This window comes from Phocoena phocoena, chromosome 1, assembly GCF_963924675.1.
Source record: "Phocoena phocoena chromosome 1, mPhoPho1.1, whole genome shotgun sequence".
Lineage (NCBI taxonomy): Eukaryota > Metazoa > Chordata > Mammalia > Artiodactyla > Phocoenidae > Phocoena > Phocoena phocoena.
Window position 1 is genome coordinate 172545317 of NC_089219.1, and position 25429 is coordinate 172570745.

The 25429-nt window shown below is 37.9% G+C and overlaps 1 protein-coding gene across 1 annotated transcript in view; it reads left to right on the forward strand.

The window, feature by feature from the left end:
* The window catches only part of USH2A (usherin), a 791707-nt gene that overhangs the window by 443631 nt on the left and 322647 nt on the right, over window positions 1-25429 (forward strand). The window contains exon 37 of the mRNA XM_065876328.1: window positions 8511-8690. Within this exon, the coding sequence (XP_065732400.1) occupies window positions 8511-8690 (180 nt within the window). The remainder of the gene's footprint in view (window positions 1-8510; window positions 8691-25429) is intronic.

The following is a 25429-nucleotide window of genomic DNA, read 5'->3' on the forward strand; positions in this document are numbered from 1 at the left end:
TGTACTTGTCCGTAGCCTTGGAGTAAAAGTGGGAGGAATGGGAGTGAGATAGAGGGTATGGATGGATGCATTGAACAGGATTCTAGGACATCTGGTTTCTCTATCTCTTCCGAGATCCCATTAACTGTCCTTTGAAGCAGCACCCCCCTCCATTTATGCACATGCATCTCCGACTCCCAGGGACCTCAGCTTCTTCCCCCAACTCAGCACAAGCTTAGCAGGGTGGCTAGCCCTGACTCCTCTTCCTGTCTGTACAAACTCTACTCAGGTTCACTTCATTTCAAATTAGAGAAGATTCCTTGGTTTATATTTCTTTCTCCAGGAGCAAAATTAGGAAATTTCTGTGAGATTTCAAAGTCAATGCCATTTATTTGTTCCTTTCCCTTTATTTGTGCTCCAAGATTTTCAGCTGGTCTTGTTAATGTTATTATTTTTGTTCTAATTTTTCCATGTTGTTAGGTATTTTGGAAAGGCAATTCTGTTATACTAATTGATCTATTCTTCTCCAGAAACATAAGCTTTTTGTTTGGGGTCTTTTGTTTTGGTTTTTGGTTTAGTTTTGGGTTGTTTGTTTGTTTGCTTTTGTTTTTTTCTTTCAAGTGTTTATTTTATATTGGAGTATGGTTGATTTACAATGTTGTGTTAGTTTCAGGTGTACAGCAAAGTGATTCAGTTATACATACACATATATCTATTCTTTTTCAGCTCCTTTTCCCATATAGGTTATTATGGAGTATTGAGTAGAGTTCCCTGTGCTGTACAGTAGGTCCTTTTTGATTATCTATTTTATATATAGTAGTATGTATATGTTAATCCCAGCCTCCTAATTTATCCCAACCCCCGTCTTTCCCCTTTGGTAACCATGAGTTCAAAAATATAAACCTTGAAAGTTCACAATTTATTCCTAAATCTCTTTCCAGCAAGGTGATTCATATCCATAGCTTAGAACCTGTAACACACAGACTCTAAGATGGCATCTGATTATCTCCTCTTCCTGGTACTTATGCCTTTGTATAATCCCCTCCCCTTGCATGTGGTCAAAACCTGTGACTTGTATTTAACCAATAGACTATGGCAAACGAGGATGGACTGTTAGTTCTGACAGTGATACCTAAGATTGTAAACCACCTTGCCAGGAGACTCTCTCCCTTGTGGGCTTTGATAAAGCAAGCAGCCGTGTTGGGGAGGCCCATGTGGGAAGGAATGAGGGCAGCCTCCAGGCAATAGCCAGCAAGAAAATGAGGCCCTCAGTTCCAACAGCCTGCAAGGAACTGAATGCTGCAACAACTACCTGAGCTGGAGGAGATCCTTCTCCAGTAGAACCTTGAGATAGGGCTATAGTCCAAGGCAACACCTTGATTGCAGCCCTTTTGAGACCCTGAGCAAGAGGACCCAGCTAAGATCTGCCCAGACTCCTGACCCACAGAGACTATGAAATAAGAAATGCATGTTGTTTTGAGCTGCTTAGTTTGTGCTAAGATGATGACACAGCAATAGATAACTAGCCCAGGAACACGTGACTCCATGACTGCAGTGAATAAAGCTGATAGAATCGCCAGCAAAACATGGCATAATTCTCACCCAAATACTGTGCTCCGAAAATCCATGTTCTCCTTTAATGGAGGCTCTGTCTCAAGCATGTATCTAAGCGTTGAAACTAAGATTACAAACATTTCATTAAGAATTGGTGACTGACTCTGTTCTGTGATTGATGCTTGTTAAGTTCTCCATCTGATACCAGTGGTACTCAAGGCTCAGCATGGTCAGTGTGTTTAGTAGGGCTCTCCTACAACATCTTCTGTTCATTGATTAGTCAAGCTCATGTCTGTCCAATGTTTAGTTTGGAATCTAGAGACCACTTTCTGTGGGAGTATATTTTCCCAAACAGCTCTTGGCTAGTTGAGATAATGGCAATTGTTTGTTCATTTTGACAGTGTGTCCAAATGGGGGAAGAAAAGGTTAAAGGAGAAAAAAAATTTGACTTTTCAGAGCACAACATAGTTGATAAAAATGGACCATACTTCCCTAATTTACCACACACATAATCAATCTCTGAATTCACTGTTTATATATAATTATTTTCTGATGTTAATAAAATAAGAGCATTTAGGAAATCTGACTGTGGTGCATAGAGCAAACTTGATGAAAAGACACCATACCCCAAAGGACTTTAAAAAATTGTATTTAAAATATTTAGAAGGGTAGTCATGCAACTTTGGTATACCCTTGCCCATACATTAAAAAAAATCAAAACAAAACAGAAAGATCCTTAATATCTATAGAACTGTTATTGCTCTTGTATGAGCACAGACTCAGGGCAAATGTTTCTGAAGCACCTTTTAGTGAATTGATGAAATACTCTATGTATTTATTCCCTGAACTACAATTGTCCTAACAGTAGAATGACAAATTTAAAAAGGAATCAAAGAAGTATGGCTTTTACTAGATGACAACTAATTAAACATCACATTAGAGTAATTACAATAATGGTAAAAGTATGATGCATTAATAGAACACTGTCCTTAGAGGCCTAAGTGCTTCACAGGCTTTTTTTTTTTTTTTTTTTTTCTCTTTCAAAATGTTCTGTGGAGAAGGCAGCTATGTAGGTAGAGATCTATAAAGGTTTTCTACATTGGCAAAAACTTAAAGGCAGGAATAGGTCCTTTTACCTATATAGTAACTTAAACAAATACTTTCAGATTTCTACCAAAGTAAGCTCTATTAGAATAATGAAGTCTGGAGGATGCATTTGCATCATGGGTAGAATAATTTGAAATAATCTCCTTAGAAAGAAGAAAAAAAGTGACTTAAATAGTAATATGTGTTATCTAGATGACCTAGAATTCTTAGCTCCCATTAAAGGGCATTTTGGCCACATGGCCCTAATCTGTGATCTGCCATTCAATGTCTTTTGATTCGGGGATTGGCAGAATTCTGTAATGATGAGGTAAGGCTGAGCAACACTAAAATTGAGACCCCAATACAGGAAATAATATAGCATTTTCTTTTTCCGGCCAGAAGTGGGAAAATTAGTCAATACCTTTTCTACCATAAGGTGTAATTGGATTCAGAAAAAGGCTAACTTAAACAGGACCAGGTCTGACATGCAAAACCTCCCACGATAACAAGAATGAGTTTGGTTTGTTCGCTGTCATTCCTTATTATGATCTTTGTCATGAGAATGGACTCATGTCGTGCCATTTTCCGTTCTTGTTACAATCTTTGTCACGTGAATAAGATATCAGGATGTTAATGCCTGGCATACAGTCTTCTGTGTGTGATGATAGTTACAAGACTATGCTGACCTTTGCAGTATTATGTATTCTGATTGGCTGTTCATTTCACCTCTTTCCCACAAGTTAATAAGGCTGTAAAAAGGAGAGAACTGAAACGGCCAGCCAGTTAAGTTATAGAATATTGAAAAGGTCAGAGCAGTACAGCACAGAGGAAAAAAAAAATGATGGAATATATGGTGCATTAAGATGCTTGTGACAATGATTATAACAAGAATCGGAAAGGATACCCATTTATGTTATTTCAATCTAGAGAACCCCACGGGATGATTTTCCCGGAATAGCCATCACTTACGCATCTGTGAATCATACATTTGAAAATACCTGTTTATACTGGTTTTGGCTTAAAAACTAATTATATAGAAAATATCCTACTATTCAACAATAAGAACATTAAAAGTAAGATTTTAGCCTTAGAAATGGGCATTCATGTTGTTAACATTTTAGTAGGTCTTTATATTTGAAACTGAAGGAAAACTTCCTTACATGTGAAATCTGTTGGGCATGTGAGATTTATTTTGATTGTTTCTTCATTTAACACTTTTTTTCCTCAAAATAAAATAGAAAAGTAGGACTGAAAGAATTAACCTTTTTGGAAGTCCTTTAGAAAGTGGAATATTCTGAAGTAGCATTGAGGATTTTATTTTAAAATTTTGTGTGAGCTATATGAAATATGTTTCTTCCTTGTGATTGCATGATACTGGCCAGTGTACAAAGAATCCTTCCTTTCCACTGAATCCTCAGTGGAGAGAGAAAGAGAGAGAGACATTTAATTCAGAAATTCTTAAGTTATTGTTCTCAGGTGTGCAATAATGTTTATTCATTTTTTACACACTTCATGGTTTCATTTATTATAAAGTCTAGAATGAGCAAAAAAAATTATTATCAAAATCAGAAATATATAGGTGCATATATGTCCATAATTATTATATATTCCCGATGGAATAACCTGTTATCATTTTTAAATGTCTCTCTTTATCCCTAATAACGGTTTTTGTCTAACAGTCTATTTTATCTGATATTACTATAGCCAATTCTCTTAGGGTTGCTGTTTCCATGATATAGCTTTTCCTTTTTTTATTCATTTTAAAAATTATTTTTATGCATGTTTTAAGTTTTCTTATAGAACAACTGTACTAGATTTTGTAGTCTGTTAAGACAGTCTGGTTTAAAAGTCAGGTTTACACTTTCTAAAGATGCATTGTTTCACTAATAGAGTAAACATTTTACATCCCAAAGCTAGAATCTAAATGCATCATTAATGAGAATGTCAAATGCAACCTCATTATTTTTGCAAACAAAGAAAATGAATTTTGATCTTTACTTTAAGACCACCTTGAACATGGATCAAATAACCCTAAAATCAGTAGTTCTGCATACTTCAGAAGAATCTCCGTGTGATTCCTGATACCCTTTGATGTTATACTTCAGTAGTTCTGGAGCGGAACTCAGGTGTGTGAATGTTTATGAAGTACCCCCCAGGTGATTTCGACGTGGGTGAGCCCTGGAACACAGGTACAGACAGTCCCACTGTGTAAAGAGTTTAGTGCAATCCCCACTTAAAGCCCGATGGCACAGACCACAGCCAAAGAAGGTGGACGAGGGGGACTCCAAACTCACAATGCCTGGAGGCGGGAAGTGGGGAGCTCTGGTTCCAGAACACAGAATCTTAACCGGGCCTGCACCATCCACTGATACTCACAAATAGGGTCAACGCTGAGGCCGACCAGACAGGAGTGGTCACCTGTGATTGGACATGCTTATCGCTTGAGCATTTTCTAGCTTGATTCTTGAGGCTGAGCCAACAGGGCTGCCTTTTCCAGCCCACTGAAAACAAAGTTTATGCAGAGAAAAGTGGTAAAGCCTAACCCTCTCAAAAGGGAGGATCAGAGGACCTGCATTTTTAAGATTTTCCCCCCAATATTTAGGAGCCCAAATTGGGAAAGTTCAAAGGAAGAAAGAGAAGGCAGGGAGAATGAAGTGGAGAAGAGCTGAAACCTCTGCATCCTGTTTTGGTTTTGAATCTGGAGATTTTTGAGCTTCAGCAAGGGTTGAAATCCTGTCATTTGCTCCAGGTCTGTGAATTGAGTTGTATGTTAGTGGGGCTGAGAGAACATTTGACTCACTCAGCTGCATGCTTCCTGGCGATGTACACGTTCTTTTTTTCAGCTGAATGGAACGGTTATGTAATTGCATCCTTCTCATAATTATTGAGTAATTATATACTTCTTATAATTACTGAGTAATCATTGTTCTATAACTAGGACTTAATGTTACAACTAATTGTATAATTACCATGTATTAATGTTATCTGGGAAACTTAGAATAAAGTGGTACTTAATATATTTCCCCTTGCCATGCCATTTTCAAAGCTGGCAATAGTGTTTGTTTTACAGCCTGAAATTTGCTTCAAAGACAAACAAAATACAAGGGAAAAAAACCTCACCAATGTTATCATAATAGATGTTAACTCATTGAGCTTACCATTGCACCAGGCTTAAAATGTGTAAAACAGTATTCTCCTGGCTTATTCTTTTTATAATTTTCATTGTTGTTTTGCAGCTTACCATCTTTTGTAAGATGTGTACAGTTAATACTACTTTAGAAGCAATAGAGCATCTGTCTGGGTCTCCTGGGATAAACTGACCTTTTTGAAATTTTACAGCTGGGCGTGTGACAATGGCAGCAATTGTTTCAGCTATAAGTGAAAATGTTTTTAAGGAGCTAGGCATTATGGGAACTTGAGAAGATCTTCAGATGTGGATAATGAAATTTGTCTTGGACCATGGTTAGAAGGGATTCATATTAACCTTAAACAAGTTTCCTGAGTGTGAGAACTATGTCTTACTTGTTTGGTGCATACCGTTATCAGCACCTAGCAAAGTCTACTCCCTGCGTGCAGCTGGAGCTCAATAATCAATTGTAAAGAATCTATGAAAGCTAGCGTAGCATAATTTGGAAATGTCTTTTCAATACATTGGGAAATTAGCAACAGCTATTTTGTAGGTTTCATAACTTCTTCACGCATATATTTGTGTTGTCCATTCAAATTTGGGGAACGTAAAACCATTCTTAAGCTGTGACTATGTCTTTATCTTGTTTTACCAAGCATGAATAGAAATTATTAGTCCCATGTTTTAGCCCATAAGTACCATTTATTTTCTTTGGAACAAACCAGTCCTTTGCCAATTTCAAGTTCAGAGTAATAAATTCTTGCACTAACTAGGGGTTTCTTCTGTTCGTGAAAAACACTTAACCTACCTGTGTATTTTGCAGCAATAAAATTCTCAGCTAAGTTCTCCAGCCCAAAGTTATTATAAGTATCTTTTTAAAAATTTGATATATGTTTAAAGTTACCCTTACCCATGCTCATAACTAGATATGAGTTCCTCTTTTATCATTTGATCTTTATTAATTTTAGAGTTTGAAATACAACCTGATGAAACAATTGCCCAGTGGTAGTGAATGAGATTAGTGTTGTTTTATTAATTGAAGAACCTTAGAATTTTGATTAATAATATATTGTTGGATGGATGTGGGGGGGGAATATAGTAGGTAGGTAGTTGAGAAAGTAAAATACAGAGTGAATAATTCTTAATCACTTGCTAGTTCTAAATATTTGTCTGGAATGTATCTGCTGTATGGATTACAAGAAACAGTAATATTCTTAGCTGCTGTTGATAAACGTCTGCTGTAAAGAAATCCCACTTAACCTTGGTAATAACATGGCAGTTGAAGGAGTACTCTCATTCCTAGTTCACAGAAGAAAAACCTGAGGTTCAGAAATATGAAGTAACTTACAAAGAGCACGCTACTGAAGAATAAGGACAGGCTCAAATGCAGAAACTCTTTGATCACCAAATTTATGTACTTTCCTTTGCGCCATACTCTACTAAACTATGTAAAAATATACTATTTTTGTAAGTACTGTAACTATTAAATTTTGTCTGCTGTACGATGCAAGATCACTTTTCATATGTGACCATATTTTACCTTTTAACACATTTAAACAATAAAGATTATATCAGTATCCAGGGATCTTGAAAATATGCTTTCCCCTTGAAGTCCAGCGTCATGTGTGTTTTTGGTTTGCTTATATTTTGTAGAATTTATGTGGGAAAAATTAAAGGTACATAGTAAAAAGTGTTTTGGCAAAGGAAGAACACTACTTGAAGTAAATATTGCTATTCTTAATTATTTTTTCTGTGTTTTAAGAGTAAGTATAACTAAATTTTACCAAATTAAGCAATATTTTGAAAAATTTGCCTCATGGAAACTTTTCAGGAAAGCATCTATCATAGAAAGTGAGATAGATGTTACAATACAGTTTTCGGTTGTAGCCCTATTTTTAAGCCTAATTTCTAACTCTCCTTAACCTTGGATGTAACCCAGTTGCCTAGAAGAGGGAGATAAAATATTGTTATCAGACAGCAGTATTTTCCTATATCCTAGACATTCTAAGATTTGAGAATGGGTTTGCTGAAGTTTTGGAAGCATGGTAGTGGTAGGACGTGGTGATGCCTCATTTATGGTGATTCTTATATACAGGTAGGCAACCTCTGCAATTACCCATAGAGCTAAAAAAATAGATCTTCTAATCAAAGTGGACACATATTACTTCCCATCCCTAGTGGCTTTTCAGGATATTTTGACCAAATCTGATTTAAAGAGGCATTAGATAGAAAGCAGTCAGCTCACCTTTCAAGCGAAATGAGCAGAAAATACACCAATTGATAATAAATGAAACATATGACACATGCATTTGCGTGTACTGTTTATATCCAGAACCATTCCATTTGGGGGAAAAGAGTATGACTTCTTTCCAGTCCGCACATCAAAGAAAATTCAAGGATTTAAAAAAAAATCTCAAACAATTGTAAATAATCCATTAAGTGATCAATTTATATATCTGCCCGTAGTTTTACTTATAGACATGATACTTGTGGTTAGGTTTCATACTGTCTTAGACTATCAGTCCAGTTATTTCCATCCCTGTGCTAAATAGATTAGAAAACATAATATTAACTGAGGTAACACTTCGTTCACAAAATAATAAAAGTATGCTTGTTGATAATAGCACATGTAATGTCTCTCGGGGCATTGATATATAGTTCTGTTTAGTACTGTATATTTAGAAACCCAAGAAAATATTCAAATAATAGCAGGAAAGAATCCTTAAGTATGCACCAATTTAAATATTTTTCTTTTTTTAATCAGCAGACGACAACTACACTCTTCTGAATGGCACACAAGTCATGTACAGTGGTGAAGAGACCAGCCTTTCGGTGCTCATCGATGGGTTGGTTCCTTTTACTAACTATACAGTACAAGTGAATGTTTCAAATAGCCAAGGCAGCTTGATAAGTGATCCCGTAATGATTTCAATGCCGCCAGGAGGTAAGTCTATGAACAACGTTGGTATCTAAATGTATATAAATGCCCTAGAACTAAGTCTCCACTGAACACCTTGTTTATTGTTAGAATTAACTTTTTTTAGAACTTAGAGTCTCAGTTGTATTTCTGGTTGTATTTGTTCTTGTTTATTCTATTGAGACCCTTTTATTGATATTGTTTCACTGAGACCACTTTCATCTCGCACTGAGTCTACATGTATGTGTATGTACACACACGTGTATCTCTTGCTTTATGCATGTTAAGAAGACTGGGAAATGCTTTTTTGTCTGAGACTTCATTTAGATTCAAAATTTATGTTTTCCATTTGTGGTTTAATTTTCTCATACAGGTGGTTCTTATTCCTGGTTTTTTGTAGAACTAGTTTAGAAGTATATCTAAACCTCTCATTTGACAGAAAAAAAAAAAGGCAGAGTGAGGGTAATAGAATAGGAAAACTCTATTCACACCACTGGAAAAACATCTTTAAATTCCAGGTCCTAATGGTTAGAGTTCAATAGTGTCATTTTCACATGTGAAATGCGACACAATCTGGCTATTTTGAACTATTTCTATGAGAAAAGATTGACTTATTCAGAATTATTGTGATCTGCAGTCAACTCCACCCTTGTTCTATTTATGGGGACTAATTATTAAGAAGAAAAATCTCCCTTAGATTGATATGTACAGCCCTTGAACAGAAAGCGTGGCTCAAACTAATAAGAACGTGATTCTCGATTTGGTGTTTAGAACTGTATGTTTTTTGAAAATACCAAAGGAAAAGGACCCTAGGAAACCCAGCGTTGGCTTGTAGCCCAGCTTCAGGAGCCAGTGCGTTCTGTACTAAAGGATAATGTCCTTACCGCGTTAAGAGCATTCTGCAGGGCTGGATAAAATCCCTCTCTGGTCGTAAAGAGCATAAGAGCAACAAAGGTCTCATCACCAGAGGAAAATAAGGGTTAATCTACAATTCGTATGGAACCCCTCTTCCAAGGAAGAATTCATTACCTGCTGTGTCATAAAAACCACTCACTATTATCTACCTTTTATGACATTATAAGAATTAATGAATGGATATTTACCAAACAATTGAAACTCTGAATGGCTGAAGCCACATTGTTTAAGAAAAGAACGCTTTGAGAGTGACTTTTGGGGCAGATCAACTCAGTTGCATATTGTATGAACGAATAATAAAGAAGGGAATTGAATTTAGGTGGGTGCCTGTTTAAGAACTGAGACCAAAAAATCAAAACAAAACAAAAGAAACTGGGTATTCCTATCTTCATTTTTCACTGTAACCCAATATGCTTGAAGGGATAAAAAATTGGGATGACTCTATACCTTAATATATAATACCCCTTGTTTATATTTAGGTATTAAAGAGTGATTAGTGCTTTAATGGAGATTTTTCCGTGGCGTAGTGACATCTTAACAGAATACGTGGCATATCTGAGCTACATACTCATTTTCTGGCTAAACACTGATTTAGATAGTTTGTAATTTACAGCAATTTACATTACATTCATAAAAAGGGTGAATTTAATCCATTGTATGTTTAGGAATGTATGGCCTAATAATTTATAATATATGGGTGTGTGTATCTACGATTCAGTTAAATACAGCAAGCTGCCATTATTAACTCAGTATACACTGTGCGAATATATCTGTCAGTGGGTTGGTAGAAGGGTTAATATTATGCAAACAGGAGGAAACTGAATATTGTTTTACGGTGGTACAGTTGGACTGAAGTCAGCTGCTGAGTCTTATCTTCATCTCTACTCTGTGGTTGCTTGTCCATGTCATTATCGTAATGCTCCGGAAGCCAGCGCTCTCTGGGCATCGTGCCATCGTGCACTTCATGTACTCAGAAATCCAGAATTTGGGAGATGGCCTTTCACCAAAAGAGGAAGCAGAATGTCTTCAGAGACAGACAGTGATTTCCTCAAGTTTATTACAGCCATTAGGACATACTCCTTTTCATCATTAGATTGTTGTTGATTACAATTAGGAAACTTACAGCTTTGAAATTATCTTTTTTATGACCTTGTGGCAGTTTAAAGGTGATACCTCATTGATTAAATAGGTTTTGGTTCATGCTTCCTTTTACTTAATGATCTGAAAACATATTATCCTGATTTACACATAAAATCATGCTGAAAAGCGTGTGCCATTCACTAGAATATGTGTGTTTAAGTAGAATTAAATTAGTACTGAGACTTATTAAAGAAATCTTCCATGCCGTTATCCAGTGGACTGTGTTTCATACTGAAATGAATAATAACCGATGCACAGAAGCGAACCGACTTATGGGCAGAGAAAGTTCTATATACTATTTACTTTTCCATTATATTTGGATTGTTATCATTATTGCCATTTCCTTGATTTCAGTATTAGATCTTTTTTATGGTGATGTTGAATTCCTACTATCTTTCAATGCTGAATTATGCAAGGTCTGTAAGAACACCCTTAGCTATGTTTTCTTTCTAGTGTAGTTTAAAAACATAAGAATAGAAAGTCTGGGCAAGGCAGAAATGCTAATTGTTTTTCTTTACCAAGTGTTTGCTCTCACATGTGGCTCAGAAAAACTTCTTTTGCCCCCTTCATCTGGCCAAGTCCTACTCATGTTTTAGGTTTCAACTTGGAAGTCAATCCATCGGGAAGTCATCTTTTACCAGCCGAGGCTGAGACAGGGCCCTTCTGTATCCCCAGGTTCAATCACATTATATTGAAATTGCCTGTCTCATCTGACTGTCACAGTCACTGGTTACAAGAACCTACACAGCAGGGACTATTTCTTATTCACATTTTTACCTTCAATGCCTAGACCAAACCTGACACATGGTAGGTGCATAATGAACAATTAGTGGGTGAATGAGTAAATAAATAAATCAGTCAAGATAGCTTAATTACCAGTTTTAAGTTGTAAGCTTATCATTGTTCAGGCCTGCTCAGACCTCATCTTCTACCTGAGCAACCTTATAGCCAGCTGTGGAAAAGGTGACCTCCTCTGTATAAAATTGTCCAGTGCAGAAATGTTGTGGCCATGCAGATGTAATTGTTAGCCCAGGCTATAAGAAGGGCAGGAGTATTAGAAGTAAAAAATATTCTCAAATTGTACTAACTCATCACTCTGGTTCCTTTCCTATTGTAGTTACTTTAATTAGGTAAACGTAGGATAACAGACGTTGGTTAACACTGGAATTTGGGAGAGGTAAGGGGACATAGCACAAAGAATTTTACCCTGGTACATCATCTCTTAGTTAATGGTTATGAAACATCTTATTTGATACTAGCTCTCTCTGTTTTCTCCTGATGAGAAAAATGATGATTAACGTGTAGTTTTGTGTCTGCCAATTATATCTCAATAAGGCTGCGGAAAAGAAGTCCAACAATACCTAATTTCAAACCCTCGTTAGTTCTATCAGGTCTTCCTTGTTTCGTTAATGCTGGTTAATCAAATTAATCGTATTAAAAAATAAAAGTCTTAACTTTGACCAAAGAAAAGGAAAATATGATTAAACAATATGATAAACACAAGTTATTCTGAAGATGGAAATTAAGACAAGTGAGATCATGAGACCAATAGCTCAGCACATAGAAGGACAGAGGCAAATCCCTATAGCTCACATTTTTTATTTTAAAAATTCACTTGAAATATTTTTTGGTCCACTGGAGGAGTTTGGTCTTTTGTTTTGTTTTCTTCTTCAATTATGTAGCGTATCCTTACCCACTTGTGTGTACTCAGGCTTTTGTATTTCTACAATTACTATATTTTTAGGTTGTTTGTGATAGCATAATGCTATTTACCACTAAGATACTCTTAGAAATGAAGAATATATTTAATCCAAGCTCTTGAATAGCATTATACTGCAAGTTCAAAAGTTCCAGGAAAAGAATTAAAAAAATAAAACAGACTCCAAATGTTAATCCATAAATATGAAACTTTCTTATGACCTTTACCCCTTCAAGGTCTGGAGTTACTAATGGGGTTAGGATTTCAACTCTTAATGGGGCTCAGTGCATTAGTGTTTTGTATGCATGGAATTCAGCATTCAGTTTAATAAGTGGTTGACATTGGTGATGTCCCTTAATTTGCTTAAATCTAATTGGCTCTTTTATCAGTCAAACCTGTATGGATTGGCAATTGATCAGAAAGGGTCAGCCATGACTCTGCATGTAGTTAAACGATGGAACCACTAGTTAAAGTCACAGTTGCATGATAATAAGCCAAGAAGAACAAATGAGCTTAGAGGAAGAAGCCAAAGAAGCTTAGAAGTTTTGCAGGATCTTCAAGTTCAGAACAAAGGCATTGTAGAGTATATAAATTTTAAATACACTGCATTTTGCCTCCAGACTTAAACCTTTTTTTCCAGATGAACTGAAATCTTGTCTGAAACTGTCTTTGTTACATCAAAGAACTACTCAGAAAGCTAAAAGAGACAGAAGAAGCATAAAAGGGCATAGTTTAAAATGATTAGTGACAAATTCCATACTGACGAGCTAGAAACAGATTTTTTATGAAAGTTTTATATTTTTCCAAAAGAAATATTTTTCTTCTATTTATCTTTTGCTGAACTGCTTTACTGTAACAGTGAAAGGAACTCGGAACTTAATCCAGTTTTCTATGACAGTAAACAATTTGTCATTTACACCTTAAAATTGGCAAGGATTATTATAATCTACAAACTACATAAAAACACTAGGCTTGAGGAATGTATTCCTTTTCCAACGATGTGATATTAGAAAAGCAAACACTAAAAGAAGCAAAATGGTTGTGAGTGGTTTCTTAGAGTTTATTTAATTTCTCTCTCCTTGTCTTGACCTCCCCTCCAACCTAAAACATCCATGAAAGAAAAGGAGTGAAATCCATTTGGAATTAACACTTAGACACATTGTAAAAGCACAGACTTTGGAATCCTACAAACTTGGATTTGATTCCCCTTCTTTCACTCACTGGCTGAGGGACTACAAGCAAATCCACAGACCTCTGAGCTTCATTTTGTTCCTCTGTTAAACAGGCGTGATGATAATTACCACCTGATAGAGGATTAAACAACAGTTTACGTAGCACGCTCAGCACAGTCCTGTCTTGATTAATATTTGGTGCTTGCTCTTTTCTTTGTTCCTACTAAGACTCTTTTCTGGCCTCTTGCAATACTGTGATCTAAAGTAAGAAATATATAAGTGGGCTTGGTACCTGTTTCTGGCACAGAGCTCCTAAATCCCTTGGAATTTCCTAAGCACAGAGAGCCATAAAAGTCTCTTTTGTTATGCTGATGAGATGCGTTCTGGAAAACGCCCAAGGACAGAGGCGTGTTGCCAGAGGAGCCGACCACGTGGTTAGAAGATTGGAACTTTCAATCCCACCCACTCCTGACCTCTTGGGAGGGGAGAGGGATTTGAGATTGAGTTCAGTCCCAAATGGCCAATGAGTTAATCAGTCACGCCGCTGTAATGAAGCCTCCATAAAAACCCAAAAGGATGGGGTTCCGAGAGCTTCCAGATTGGTGAATACGTGGATATTGGGGAGAGTGGGGAGTTCAGAAGGGCATGGAAGCTCCGCGCCGTTCCCCACATTCTTTGCCCTGGTATCTCTTCCGTCCGGCCCTTCCTGAGTTGTATCCTTTGTAATAAATCAGAGTTCTGTGAGCCACTCTAGCAAATTAACAGAACCCAAAAAGGGGATTGTGGGGACCTGATTTATAGCCGAAGTATAGGTAACAACCTTGACTTGCCATCCTGAGTTGGAGCGGGATCATTGGAACCTTCCATTTGGTCAGAAGCACAGGTAACAGTCTAGGCTGTGAATGGCATTAGAGGTGACAGGCAGGGGGACTGGAAACGAGCACTCTTGCGGGACTGAGCCCTTTCCCTGTGGAATCTGATGCTATCTTGCGGTTGATAGTGTCAGAATTGAGCTGAATTGTAGGACACTCAGCTAGTGTCCAGAGCTTGGCTTAGTGACATGGGGGAAACCACACCCCCCTCCAAACACTTTGGGATTGAGTGTGCAGAACCCTTTTACCTCCAAAGGCTGGAAAACGCCCTGGAGAGAGGGCAAGTGAAAATCACAGTTCTTGACACATGCTGGGGAGACCAGGATAATTTTGTCTGGCTACATCTCTATCCCTTCCTACTTTAAGCCCTCAGAGTGACATAGGTGACATAAATATGGCCAGCCCAATAGCCCTGCTCAGGGGTGGTTGTGATGTGTATTGGATGATGAAGCAAGGAGGATGAGAAGTGATTTTCCGTTTGAAATAGCTTAAATATCTACCTCTATGACCTCCGGATCATAATTTTCAAGTGATTTTTACATCAAACTCTCATTGCTTATCTTGGGATTTCAACGGGCAGAAAAGCAGCACATTTTTTCTTGATAGATTTCTCTTCTGTATTCATACTGAGCCACTTATTAAATACAATTTTTTGGATAATTTTTTCATTTCCATTATATGTATATTTTTATCCATAAATAAATGCTTTTATAACTTTGTTGATGCTAAGCCAAGAGAGAATAATTTTTTTGGTAATGTTTTTTCACCTTTTCCAAATTTTCCTCACATACATCTTTTTAAAAAAGTTAAATCTTGGGATTTATTTCATTTTCAAAAATGAAAAAAAAAAGTTTATTTCATTTTTCACCAAATAGGAAAGCATAGTAATTGTTCAGTAAATGCACTTTTGAACAACTAAGTGAAATATTTGCTTTTTAAAATGTAACATATATTTTTTGCCCAATAATATTGCTAAAAGAATAATGCCACCCACTGATTTTTCAGAGATCAAACTGTTGGATTAATTTTCTTTTAGATTTTAAAAGACTGGAATTCTCTTTCAGTTATGTATTACTGTGTACTCAAACCATCTCAGAAACTTAGCAATTTAATACAGCCACTCTATTATTTCTCGTGATTGTAGGTAGTTGTCATTTGGGGAAAATACAACTAAGTCTACTGGTGACCGCAAAACTTAGCCTTTGGACTAAAACAGTTGACTATCCTTCCTGGTATGTTACAGAGTAAATGGGAATTTTTTTATTAATCCAGCAAGTCAGTTAAGAGTAGGTAGGTCAGGAGAATACCAACTATGCAACAGAAGGAAAAGAAATGCTTTAAAGGAAGCAGAATGATGACTGCCCTGGGAGCAGCCTACACTCTTAGGAGGGGTGGGACAGTGCTATCAAATCTCTTAGGTTAAATGTTACAATAGCTTTGCCTTTAAACAAAAGAAAAGAAAGGAAAAATAAATCATTGACTATAGTCCTTCAATTGATTAGGAACTGAGTCTCAGACTTGTGGTATGACTTGCACAGTGAACTTATTTTTCTCTTTCACTTTCTAAAGAAAAGAACTGAATTTTCTTTCCTTTTTTCTCATCTCACCTGAAAACCCTGGGACCTCAGGGGAGTGCACGGTAGGTAGCGCTATGGACCAGCCATAGGGAAAATGATGTCATTTTTATGACAGGATGCCCAAGAGAATTAGGAGCAATTAGAAGCTCAAAAGTCAGGGGTAGGCCAAAAAATAAATAAGCAAACAAGAGTTGCAAATTCAAGCTTCATTTTATCTTACACTTTCCCTGTAGCTGTAGCAATGAGAAGTATAAAATATTGCCATGCCTTTTCAAATCTGTTCAGTACAACGTCAAGATGCTATTTTTTGTTTTTTTTTTTAATGAAATTAATAATCCCCCAAAATGTAAAAGTTTGCTTGCAGTGTGCAAACATAGATACCATCAGCACACGTTTTCCATTTCTCATCTGCTCTGAATCTACTTTGAATTATTTGCAAGATGTAAGTTGAAACTTCAAAGTACAAGTGGCCAGGAGATACTTAAAAATGGAAAGAATGCAAAGGGCTCTAAATTAAAAAAAAATAAGCTGTAGGTTAGAAATTGAAATAAACAAAAGGCCAAGATGGTATCTTACCTTATACAGAGGGCAGAAGGAAAGATGAGTTTAGATGCACTTTTATGATGTAAAAGCCACAGTGAAGACGTAGGATTGTGGGGAATAGCATTCGTTACAAGAGCATTCAACAGCATAAACACACGGTTTGTCTTTACCTTCAGCATATTAAAAGCTACACGATTTATATTACAACCAGTTCATATGAACCTTTAGAACAGCTGTACAGAATGTTCTACTTCTGTGTGTGTCTTCCAAATGTGCTCTTTTTCCCCTGGAAAAATCAACCCATTCAAAGTGATGAGAGAGGCAAATTCAATGAATAAAAAGTCTCTAAATTCTTAGTAAAAGAAATAGTGTGCTTTTGGAAACACATACCAGGGCCATTTAGTTGAAACTGTGCTTTCTCCCAAGTAGAAGAATAAAACCAAATGTATAGCGGCCCCTATTTATAACTGTCTTAAACAAGCTCTCATCCCTTTGTGAAAAACCTTACCTTTACCTTCTTAGAACTGATAGTTTACTTACCCTGCTCTGTGTCTCCGTGTGTGTTTGTAAAATTATATAAGCCAAAGAGAAAGAAACATTTCTATTTTACAACTTGTGGAATTTTCCTCACTTTCCATATTCACCATCTTGGCAATGAACGTCCTGCTTATAAAAACATTGTAGAAAGAAACTAACTTCTGAGCCAGGAGGAAGACAAGGGAACTTTGAAGTGTGCTTGCTGTGGACTCAACAAGCCTCTAGCAAAGGGCTGCCAGCCTCCCACATTTGCATACTCTCCTGTGGTTTGTATAGAAACACACAGACCCACACATACAATTAAGTGCCATCTTTGGAGCATCCTGGCGCAAGAGAAAGACGAAAAAAAAAAAAAAATCACACTTCTACTTTACCAGGGAAGAGGGATGGGAAATATCCCTTTAAGTTCCATTGATACTGAAAAATCATATTTTTAAAAAGAATAAGTACAATTCCCCTTTCTGTTTTTTATTTTTATCTTGGAATAAAGGTTTATCTATAACTTTAAGGTTAAAAAAAATCATGTCTGTCTGACTGACTGCAGTTTGAAAGCAACTTGAAGTTTTATTTGAATTCTTATAGTGCCCTGAAGAAAGTTTTGCTTTTTTAAAAAAAAAAAAATCTCTTACTCTTTTCTTTTTCCTTTGTTATCATAGATGGACTCTATGCCTGTCTTGCATAAAATTCTATGAGCATTTACCTGTCTGCATAATTTTTTTTTACATCTTTACTGAAGTATAATTGCTTTACAATGGTGTGTTAGTTTCTGCTTTATAACAAAGTGAATCAGTTACGCATATACATGTGTTCCCATGTCTCTTCCCTCTTGCGTCTCCCTCCCTCCCTCCCAACCTCCCTATCCCACCACTCTAGGTGGTCACAAAACACCTAGCTGATCTCCCTGTGCTATGCGGCTGCTTCCCACTAGCTATCTATTTTACTTTTGGTAGTGTATATATGTCCATGCTACTCTCTCGCTTTGTCACAGCTTACCCTTCCCCCTCCCCATATCCTCAAGTCCATTCTCTAGTAGGTCTGTTTCTTTATTCCTGTCTTACCCCTAGGTTCTTCATGACACTTTTTTTTCTTAAATTCCATATATATGTGTTAGCATACGGTATTTGTCTTCCTCTTTCTGACTTACTTCACTCTGTATGACAGACTCTAGATCCATCCACCTCATTACAAATAGCTCAATTTCATTTCTTTTAACGGCTGAGTAATATTCCATTGTATATATGTGCCACATCTTCTTTATCCATTCATCTGATGATGGGCACTTAGGCTGTTTCCATCTCTGGGCTATTGTAAATAGAGCTGCAATGAACATTTTGGTACATGACTCTTTTTGAATTACGGTTTTCTCAGGCTATATGCCCAGGAGTGGGATTGCTGGGTCATATGGTAGTCTATTTGTAGTTTTTTAAGGAACCTCCATACTGTTCTCCATAGTGGCTGTACCAATTCACATTCCCACCAGCAGTGCAAGAGTGTTCCCTTTTCTCCACACCCTCTCCAGCATTTATTGTTTCTAGATTTTTTGATGCTGGCCATTCTGACTGGTGTGAGATGATATCTCATTGTAGTTTTGATTTGCATATCTCTAATGATTAATGATGTTGAGCATTCTTTCATGTGTTTGTTGGCGGTCTGTATATCTTCTTTGGAGAAACGTCTATTTAGGTCTTCTGCCCATTTTTGGATTGGGTTGTTTGTTTTCTTGTTATTGAGCTGCATGAGCTGCTTATAAATTTTGGAGATTAATCCTTTGTCAGTTGCTTCATTTGCAAATATTTTCTCCCATTCTGAGGGTTGTCTTTTGGTCTTGTATATGGTTTCCTTTGCTGTGCAAAAGCTTTGAAGTTTCATTAGATCCCATTTGTTTATTTTTGTTTTTATTTCCATTTCTCTAGGAGGTGGGTCAAAAAGGATCTTGCTGTGATTTATGTCATAGAGTGTTCTGCCTATGTTTTCCTCTAAGAGTTTGATAGTTTTTGGCCTTACATTTAGGTCTTTAATCCCTTTTGAGCTTATTATTGTGTATGGTGTTAGGGAGTGATCTAATCTCATACTTCTACATGCAACTGTCAAGTTTTCCCAGCACCACTTACTGAAGAGGCTATCCTTTCTCCACTGTACATTCCTGCCTCCTTTATCAAAAATAAGGTGACCATATGTGCATAGGTTTATCTCTGGGCTTTCTATCCTGTTCCATTGATCTATCTTTCTGTTTTTGAGCCAGTACCGTACTGTCTTGATTACTGTAGCTTTGTAGTATAGTCTGAAGTCAGAGAGCCTGATTCCTCCAGCTCCGTTTTTCGTTGTGAAGATTGCTTTGGCTATTGGGCGTCTTTTGTGTTTCCATACAAATTGTGAAATTTTTTGTTGTAGTTCTGTAAAAAATGCCAGTAGTAGTTTGATAGGGATTGCATTGAATCTGTAGGTTGCTTTGGGTAGTAGAGTCATTTTCACAATGTTGATTCTTCCAATCCAAGAACATGGTATATCTCTCCATCTATTTGTATCATCTTTAATTTCTTTCATCAGTGTCTTATAACTTTCTGCATACAGGTCCTTTGTATCCTTAGGTAGGTTTTCTCCTAGATATTTTATTCTTTTTGTTGCAGTGGTAAATGGGAGTGTTTTCTTGATTTCACTTTCAGATTTTTCATCATTAGTGCATAGGAATGCCAGAGATTTCTGTGCATTAATTTTGTATCCTACTACTTTACCAAGTTCATTGATTAGCTCTAGTAGTTTTCTGGTAGCATCTTTAGGATTCTCTATGTATAGTAGCATGTCATCTGCAAACAGTGACAGCTTTACTTCTTCTTTTCCGATTTGGATTCCTTTTATTTCCTTTTCTTCTCTGATTGCTGTGGCTAAAACTTCCAAAACTATGTTGAACAAGAGTGATGAGTGTGGGTAACCTTGTCTTGTTCCTGATCTTAGTGGAAATGGTTTCAGTTTTTCACCATTGAGAATGATGTTGGCTGTGGGTTTGTCATATATGGCCTTTATTATGTGGAGGTAAGTTCCCTCTGTGCCTACTTTCTGCAGGGTTTTTATCATAAATGGGTGTTGAATTTTGTCGAAAGCTTTCTCTGCATCTATTGAGATGATCATATGGTTTTTCTCCTTCAGTTTGTTAATATGGTGTATCACGTCGATTGATTTGCGTATATTGGAGGATCCTTGCATTCCTGTAATAAACCCCACTTGATCATGGTGTATGATCCTTTTAATGTGCTGTTGGATTCTGTTTGCTACTATTTTGTTGAGGATTTTTGTATCTATGTTCATCAGTGATATTGGCCTGTAGTTTTCTTTCTTTGTGACATCCTTGTCTGGTTTTGGTATCAAGGTGATGGTGGCCTCATAGAATGAGTTTGGGAGTGTTCCTCCCTCTGCTATATTTTGGAAGAGTTTGAGAAGGATAGGTGTTAGCTCTTCTCTAAATGTTTGATAGAATTTGCCAGTGAAGCCATCTGGTCCTGGGCTTTTGTTTGTTGGAAGATTTTTAATCACAGTTTCAATTTCAGTGCTTGTGATTGGTCTGTTCATATTTTCTGTTTCTTCCTGGTTCAGTCTCAGAAGGCTGTGCATTTCTAAGAATTTGTCCATTTCTTCCAGGTTGTCCATTTTATTGGCATAGAGTTGCTTGTAGTAATCTCTCATGATCTTTTGTATTTCTGCAGTGTCAGTTGTTACTTCTCCTTTTTCATTTCTAATTCTATTGATTGGAGTCTTCTCCCTTTCTTTCTTGATGAGTCTGGCTCATGGTTTATCACTTTTGTTTATCTTCTCAAAGAACCAGCTTTTAGTTTTATTGATCTTTGCTATCGTTTCCTTCATTTCTTTTTCATTTATTTCTGATCTGATTTTTATGATTTCTTTCCTTCTGATAACTTTGGGGTTTTTTTGTTCTTCTTTCTCTAATTGCTATAGGTGCAAGTTTAGGTTGTTTATTCGAGATGTTTCCAGTTTCTTAAGGTAGGATTGTATTGCTATAAACTTCCCTCTTAGAACTGCTTTTGCTGCATCCCATAGGTTTTGGGTCTTCGTGTCTCCATTGTCATTTGTTTCTAGGTATTTTTATATTTCCTCTTTGATTTCTTCAGTGGTCACTTAGTTATTAAGTAATGTATTGTTTAGCCTCCATGTGTTTGTATTTTTAACATATCTTTTCCTGTAATTGATATCTAGTCTCATAGCATTGTGGTTGGAAAAGGTACCTGATACAATTTCAATTTTCTTAAATTTATCAAGGCTTGATTTGTGACCCAAGATATGATCTATCCTGGAGAATGTTCCATGGGCACTTGAGAAAAGTGTGTATTCTGCTGTTTTTGGATGGAGTGTCCTATAAATATCAATTAAGTCCATCTTGTTTAATGTATCATTTAAAGCTTGTGTTTCCTTATTTATTTGCATTTTGGATGATGTGTCCATTGGTGATAGTGGGGTGTTAAAGTCCCCCCAAAATGCATGTGTTACTGTTGATTTCCCCTTTTATGGCTGTTAGTGTTTGCCTTATGTATTGAGGTGCTCCTGTGTTGGGTGCATAAATATTTACCATTGTTATATCTTCTTCATGGATCGATCCCTTGATCGTTATGTAGTGTCCTTCTTTGTCTCTTCTAATAGTCCTTATTTTAAAGTCTATTTTGTCTGATATGAGAATCGCTACTCCAGCTTTCTTTTGGTTTCCATTTGCATGGAATATCTTTTTCCATCCCCTTACTTTCAGTCTGTATGTGTCTCTAGGTCTGAAGTGGGTTTCTTGTGGACAGCATATATATGGGTCTTATTTTTGTATCCATTCAGCCAGTCTGTGTCTTTTGGTGGGAGCATTTAGTCCGTTTACATTTAAGGTAATTATCTATATGTATGTTCCTATTCCCATTTTCTAAATTGTTTTGGGTTCTTTATTGTAGGTCTTTTCTTTCTCTTGTGTTTCTTGCCTAGAGAAATTCCTGTAGCATTTGTTGTAAAGCTGGTTTGGTGGTGCCGAACTCTCAGCTTTTGCTTGTCTGTAAAGGTTTTAATTTCTCCATCAAATCTGAATGAGATCCTTGCTGGGTAGAGTAATCTTGGTTGCAGGTTTTTCTCCTTCATCACTTTAAATATGTCCTGCCACTCCCTTCTGGCTTGCAGAGTTTCTGCTGAAACATCAGCTGTTAACCTTATGGGGATTCCCTTTTGTGTTATTTGTTGTTTTTCTCTTGCTGCTTTTCATATGCTTTCTTTGTATTTAATTTTTGACAGTTTGATTTTATGTGTCTTGGTGTATTTCTCCTTGGATTTATCCTGTATGGGACTCTCTGTGCTTCCTGGACTTGATTAACTATTTCCTTTCCCATATTAGGGAAGTTTTCAACTATAATCTCTTCAAATATTTTCTCAGTCCCTTTCTTTTTCTCTTCTTCTTCAGGAACCCCTGTAATTCGAATGTTGGTGCGTTTAATGTTGTCCCAGAGGTCTCTGAGACTGTCCTCAGTTCTTTTCATTCTTTATTCTGCTCTGCAGTAGTTATTTCCACTCTTTTATCTTCCAGGTCACTTATCCGTTCTTCTGCCTCAGTTATTCTGCTATTGATCCCATCTAGAGTATTTTTCATTTCATTTATTGCATTGTTCATCGTTGTTTGTTTCATCTTTAGTTCTTCTAGGTCCTTGTTAAATGTTTCTTGCATTTTGTCTATTCTATTTCCAAGATTTTCGATCATCTTTACTATCATTATTCTGAATTCTTTTTCAGGTAGACTGCCTATTTCCTCTTCATTTGTTAGGTCTGGTGGGTTTTTATCTTGCTCCTTCATCTGCGGTGTTTTTCTGTCTTCTCATTTTGCTTATCTTACTGTTTTGGGTGTCTCCTTTTTGCAGGCTGCACGTTCGTAGTTCCTATTGTTTTTGGTGTCTGTCCCCAGTGGCTAAGGTTGTTTCAGTGGGTTGTGTAGGCTTCCTGGTGGAGGAGACTAGTGCCTGTGTTCTGGCGGATGAGGCTGGATCTTGTCTCTCTGGTGGGCAGGTCCATGTCTGGTGGTGTGTTCTGGGGTGTCTGTGCACTTATTATGATTTTAGGCAGCCTCTCTGCTAATGGGTGGGGTTGTGTTCCTGTTTTGCTAGTTGCTTGGCATAGGGTGTCCAGCACTGTAGCTTGCTGGTCGTTGAGTGAAGCTGGGTGCTGGTGTTGAGCTGGAGATCTCTGGGAGATTTTCGCTGTTTGATATTATGTGGAGCTGGGAGGTCTCTTGTTGACCAGTGTCCTGAAGTTGGCTCTCCCACCTCAGAGGCACAGCACTGACTCCTGGCTGCAGCACCAAGAGCCTTTTATCCCCATGGCTCAGAATAAAAGGGAGAAAAAGTAGAAAGAAAGAAAGAAAGGGAGGAAGGAAGGGAGAAAGGAAGGAAGAAAGGAAAGAAAGAAAGGAGGAAGGGAGGAAGGAGGAGAGGAAGAAAGAAACAAGGGAGGGAGGGAGGAAGGAAGGAGGGAAGGAAGGAAAGAAAGAAAGAAGATAAAATAAAGTAAGATAAAATAACGTTATTAAAATAAAAAATAATTAAGAAAAAAATTTTTTAAAGAAAAAAACAAAAACAGACGGATAGAACCCTAGGACAAATGGTGGGAGCAAAGCTATACAGACAAAATCTCACACAGAAGCAGACACATACACACTCACAAAAAGAGGTAAAGGGGAAAAAATCATAAATCTTGCTCTCAGAGTCCACCTCCTTAATTTGGAATAATTCATTATCTATTCATGTATTCCACGGATGCAGGGTACATCAAATTGATTGTGGAGCTTTAATCTGCTGCTCCTGAGGCTGCTATGAGAGATTTCCCTTTCTCTTCTTTGTTCTCACAGCTCCCGGGGCACAGCTTTGGATTTGGCCCCGCCTCTGCATGTAGGTTGCTGGAGGGCGTCTGTTCTTTGCTCAGACAGGACGGGGTTAAAGGAGCAGCTGCTTCTGGGGATCTGGCTCACTCAGGCTGGGGGGAGGGGGGAGGGAGGGGCACGGAGTGCGGGGCGGGCCTGCGGCGGCAGAGGCCAGCGTGACGTTGCACCAGCCTGAGGCACGCCGTGCGTTCTCCCGGGGAAGTTGTCCCTGGATCCCGGGAACCTGTTAGTGGCGGGCTGCACAGGCTCCCCGGAAGGGGGGTGTGGAGAGTGACCTGTGCTCGCACACAGTCTTCTTGGTGGCGGCAGCAGCAGCCTTAGCGTCTCATGCCCGTCTCTGGAGGTCCTTTAGGCAGCGCTCTTAATCCCCTCTCCTCACGCACCAGGAAACAAAGAGGGAAGAAAATGTCTCTTGCCTCTTCGGCAGGTGCAGACTTTTCCCGGACTTCCTCCCGGCTAGCCGTGGCGCACTAACCCCTTCAGGCTGTGTTCAAGCCGCCAACCCCAGTCCTCTCCCTGAGCTCCAACCGACTGAAGCCCGAGCCTCAGCTCCCAGCCCCGCTCGCCCCAGCGGGTGAGCAGACGAGCCTCTCGGGCTGGTGAGTGCCAGTCAGCACTGATCCTCTGTGCGGGAATCTCTCCGCTTTGCCCTCCGCGCCCCTGTTGCTGTGCTCTCCTCTGTGGCTCTGAAGCTTCCCCCCTCCACTGCCCACAGTCTCCACCCGCGAAGGGGCTTCCTAGTGTGTGGAAACCTTTCCTTCTTCACAGCTCCCTCCCACTGGTGCAGGTACCGTCCCTATCCTTTTGTCTCTGTTTATTCTTTCTTCTTTTTCCCTACCCAGGTACGTGGGGAGTTTCTTGCCTTTTGGGAGGTCTGAGGTCTTCTGCCAGCGTTCAGTAGGTGTCCTGTAGGAGTTGTTCCACGTGTAGATGTATTTCTGGTGTATCTGTGGGGAGGAAGGTGATCTCTGCTTCTTACTCTTCTGCCATCTTCCCCTCGTCCTGCATAAATATTTTTACAAAAGTGAGACAACTTCTTTATATATCTTCGGTACTTAAAGACCATATTTCCAATCTCTTTTCCTTCAGAACTTCAAGAAGATTCTTACTGTATCTCTACAGAGAGATATAGATCAACCAGAGTCTAAAGGTTCTCTACAAACTTAACGAAGTATACGTTGTGACGGCAGTGAGCAAACAGCCACTATGATATTCATGATTATGAATTAACTGAGCTAAAGGAAAATAGAAATGTGAGGGTGTCTAGTGCACATTTTTTGACAGCACTCCTCTTTACACTTTGATCATCTTGGAACTTACACCATCTTCCATTTTTACTTAAATGTTTCATATGTATGTATCATGCTTATCTACTGGAGTATAATTCCTTGGCAAGGACAGAATGAATGG